Raw genomic sequence first — 4664 nt, forward strand, 5'->3', positions numbered from 1 at the left:
CTGCTGGCAGTTTTAGTTTCATTTTTAAAGTATCTTTTCAGTTATTTAAATAATTTAATTTAATATATGACGAGCTGCGCAAAAAATCGCGCGAATATGAACGTGGTGTTGCGCAGCTCGTCAGTGAACAACGGCTCTGTGTAGTTAATGTTGCTCAATGTGAAAGCACGCACGTGATGGAAATTTACCGCTGATTACAGAACCGGCTTTCTGACAAGATGCGCGTTAAATATCGCATGCGATTTATCGTGCAGCCCTACTGTAAGTTTTAAGCGAACATTTGGCATGCTGTTAAACTACAGAACAATCCATTTAACACACTGTAGTTCTATCCCTCAGAGTTTCATCCCTGGCAAAAAAAAAAAATGGAGCTACCTTATGGTTTATTAAAGAAAAAAAATCTTTAAAAATATTTTTTGTATGTTTCACAGAAAGATTTGGTATGGAATTGCATGATAAAAAAAAATATAAATGAATTTTCATTTTTTTAGGTGAACTATCTCTTTAGTGCTCATAAGTTTACATACCCCTTGAAGAATATGCAAAATGTTGATAATTTTCACAGAATAAGAGGGATCATGAAAATTGCATGTTATTTTTTGATTTAGTACGGTCTTGAATAAGCTATTTCACATAACAGATGTTTATATATACTCCACAAGACAAAATAATAAGTGAATTTATAAAAATGACCCTGTTCAAAAGTTTACATACCCTTGCATATTAATACTGCGTGTCATTTCCTGGTTTTTTAAGTGAACTATCTCTTTAGTGCTCATAAGTTTACATACCCCTTGAAGAATATGCAAAATGTTGATAATTTTCACAGAATAAGAGGGATCATGAAAATTGCATGTTATTTTTTGATTTAGTACGGTCTTGAATAAGCTATTTCACATAACAGATGTTTATATATACTCCACAAGACAAAATAATAAGTGAATTTATAAAAATGACCCTGTTCAAAAGTTTACATACCCTTGCATATTAATACTGCGTGTCATTTCCTGGATGATCCACGACTGTTTTTATGTTTTGTGATAGTTGTTCATGAGTCTCTTGTTTGTCTTGAACAGTTAAACTGCCTGCTGTTCTTCAGAAAAATCGCTGTTTTTTTCATGCATCTTCCGTTTTCCAGCAACTTTTGCATATCTGTGCTGGAAAGGGTTCACATATGCAAAAGATGCTGGAAAACTGAAGAATCTGCAGGAGTTGGAGGATTTTTCTGAAGAACAGCAGGCAGTTTAACTGTTCAGAACAAACAAGAGACTCATGAACAACTATCACAAAACATAAAAACAGTCGTGGATCATCCAGGAAATGACACGCAGTATTAATATTCAAGGGTATGTAAACTTTTGAACAGGGTCATTTTTATAAATTCACTGATTATTTTGTCTTGTGGAGTATATATAAACATATGTTATGTGAAATAGCTTATTCAAGACCTGAACAGTTAAACTGCCTGCTGTTCTTCAGAAAAATCCTCCAGCTCCTGCACATTCTTCCGTTTTCCAGCAACTTTTGCATATCTGAACCCTTTCCAGCAGTGACTGTGTGATTTTGAGATCCATCTTTTCACACTGAGGACAGCTGAGGGACTCATACACAACTATTACAAAAGGTGGAAACATTTACTGATGCCCAAGAAGGAAACAGTGCACTAAGAACCGGGGGGTAAAAACTTTTAAACAGGATGATGTGTAAATTTTTCTTATTTTGATTAAAGATCATATTTTTTCATTATGTACTGCACTTCAGACGCAACATAAATGAATACATGTTTCCCAGAAGACAAAATAAGGACAATTTACCCTGATCATCCTGTTCAAAAAGTTTTCACCCCCCGGCTCTTAATGCATCGTGTTTCCTTCTTGGGCATCAGTAAATGTTTTGACCTTCTGTAATAGTTATGTTTGAGTCCCTCAGTTGTCCTCAGTGTGAAAAGATGGATCTCAAAATCACACAGTCACTGCTGGAAAGGGTTCACATATGCAAAAGATGCTGGAAAACTGAAGAATCTGCAGGAGTTGGAGGATTTTTCTGAAGAACAGCAGGCAGTTTAACTGTTCAGAACAAACAAGAGACTCATGAACAACTATCACAAAACATAAAAACAGTCGTGGATCATCCAGGAAATGACACGCAGTATTAATATTCAAGGGTATGTAAACTTTTGAACAGGGTCATTTTTATAAATTCACTGATTATTTTGTCTTGTGGAGTATATATAAACATATGTTATGTGAAATAGCTTATTCAAGACCGTACTAAATAAAAAAAATAACATGCAATTTTCATGATCCCTCTTATTCTGTGAAAATTATCAACATTTTGCATATTCTGCAAGGGGTGTGTAAACTTATGAGCACAACTGTATGTTTGGCTAGCATTGTCACAAACAACAAAATGTTGTTCCTCTTGGTTCATTTAGCTTTTTCTTTTGTTAATAATTCATATAGCAGCTAATTTCTTCATCACAGTGTAGTTTGACGGTAGTTTGTATTTGGCTTTTGTTTTGCAGGGATTCTGATGGGAGCGTTTATCAAGATCATCGAGTCGCAGCAGTTGGCCAACTGGAAGGTATGATCATCGAGTCATCGCTATAAACCACAGATGAAGCTCTTTGCTCTGTCTGAAGGTTTGGTTTTTGCCCTGTTTATTCCTGGTATTAACATCAGCCTTTGGTAATCCAATCACAAGTTATCCTTTAGACCTGCTCCCATCTCCTGTGATCACTTGTGATGGGATTTCAGCAGGTTGTGGAGGCTCTTATCTTACTAAGCCAGTGTGTTTTTGCATGTTGATGTAAGATTTGTTGAAAAAGTGCTATGAAGTTTTGTTCATGTACACTACTGTGCAAAACTTTACTTTTTCAATGCTTCAGAGTGCACTCAATTGATTAAAAGTGACAGTAAAGACTTTTACAAAGGCAATGCACTGTGAGCACCACGTCTGTGATCAAACGTTCCTACTAATAGCAACCTTATGTCCTCAAATATGAAACAGTGATGAACTATATTTGTTAATGGGAGTGGTGAAAAAAAGAGATCGGTGCAAATACACTGAGGAGTGGCCAGTGAGTCATTGCTGTTGTGGCCTTGCCTTGGTCTAGACATCCAACCTCAGGTTGGCTCGCATGGGAATGGTATCTGTAAGATAAATATGAACATGAATATGTTATTTAACATATGATTAGGAAAACACATGTTTGCAGTATAATGCCAGCTAATAGCTATAATGTACATAATGTGCATTTTACAATAGTAAACACATTCCATTTGTAGTTTGCAAATATGTATTTATCAGGTATGGCCCACAAATATAAATTAGGGATAATAAGGCAGAATCTCTTAATAATAAAAATAACAATAATAAGTTGTCCAGCCATTTGTTACATTAGTTCAGTGATCAAAGATATATGTATTGATATTGAGAATTACCATGGAAAATAACCAGAATTAAGAAAAATAAAAAAAGAAAGAAATCTTGACAGTAATGAGATTCATTCCAATGTAATCTGCGCATGATTTAATGAGATTTTCCTAAACATGCTGGAACTTTAGCTTTGCAAGCAGAGGAAATCATTCCATGTGCCGTACATCTTTCTCTCCGGTGCCTCCCCCTTCCCTTCCTCTCTTTTTTCACTCTCTTTCTGTCTCCTGTTTCATTCTCTCCACATCCCAGTGTCTTTGTTTCTTTCTCTAGCTCCCGTTTTCCTCTCATGCCTGCCTCTCTTTTCTCTTCCTCTCTCCACCTTTTCATCTCTCTCTCTGTTTCGGGCCTTAATTAACATTTTTGGCTGGGATGTGAGGTGATGCTCTGTGAGTACAGAGCTTCCTTTTGTTTCAGGAAGTCTAAAGGTCAAGAGGGCCCCTCAGTTCTCTGTTTCGGTAACCAGAGACCCTCTCGATGAACAGCTCAACTGGAGCATGTCTCTGCTTCATTCCCTCTAAACTGCGCTTCAACTCTTTATAGAGCACTGATTCTAGAGATGTGGCATGCCAACTAGTCGGTTTTGAAAATATGCAATTTTGCAAGACAGTATGTAAATGTGGCTCATCTGAGCACAGTCAGGTGCTTTTCTTAGGGCACCGTCAGTAACCGCTGGATGGAGAGAGATGGAATGAAACAGAATGCAAGAGTGTTAAAATTATTTTTTTTAAAGTGGAATTATTTTTAACTTTCTATATACACACCTTCTGAAAAGTGCAGTCCTCATGGCGTAAGACTCTCAAAAAAATTATGCAATGGCCAAAGACTTCCGTCTATTTTTATCTGTGCTTTACACGGTATAAATGTACAGATGCAACTGTACCGTGTTTTACCGTGAACACTGTCTAACACGGGGCTGTCCAAACTCGGTCCTGGAGGGCCGGTGTCCTGCAGAGTTTAGCTCCAACCCTAATTAAACTCACCTGAACCAGCTAATCAAGCTCTTACTAGGCATAGAAACTTCCAGTCAGGTGTGTTGAGGCAAGTTGAAGCTTAACTCTGCAGGACACCGGCCCTCCAGGACCGAGTTTGGACAGTCCTGGTCTAACAGCTTAAAGGGATAGTTCACCCAAAAATGAAAATGTGATGTTTATCTGCTTACCCCCAGGGCATCCAAGATGTAGGTGACTTTGTTTCTTCAGTAGAACACAAACGAAGATTTTTAACTC

At 37.2% G+C, this 4664-nt stretch overlaps 1 protein-coding gene across 1 annotated transcript in view; it reads left to right on the forward strand.

The window, feature by feature from the left end:
- Positions 1 to 4664, forward strand: part of LOC107723889 (sodium/hydrogen exchanger 8) — a 24447-nt gene that overhangs the window by 2890 nt on the left and 16893 nt on the right. Inside the window, exon 3 of the mRNA XM_016532618.1 lies at positions 2525 to 2583. Within this exon, the coding sequence (XP_016388104.1) occupies positions 2525 to 2583 (59 nt within the window). The remainder of the gene's footprint in view (positions 1 to 2524; positions 2584 to 4664) is intronic.

Source organism: Sinocyclocheilus rhinocerous, unplaced genomic scaffold (assembly GCF_001515625.1).
Source record: "Sinocyclocheilus rhinocerous isolate Xijiao unplaced genomic scaffold, SAMN03320098_v1.1 scaffold4079, whole genome shotgun sequence".
Classification (NCBI taxonomy): domain Eukaryota; kingdom Metazoa; phylum Chordata; class Actinopteri; order Cypriniformes; family Cyprinidae; genus Sinocyclocheilus; species Sinocyclocheilus rhinocerous.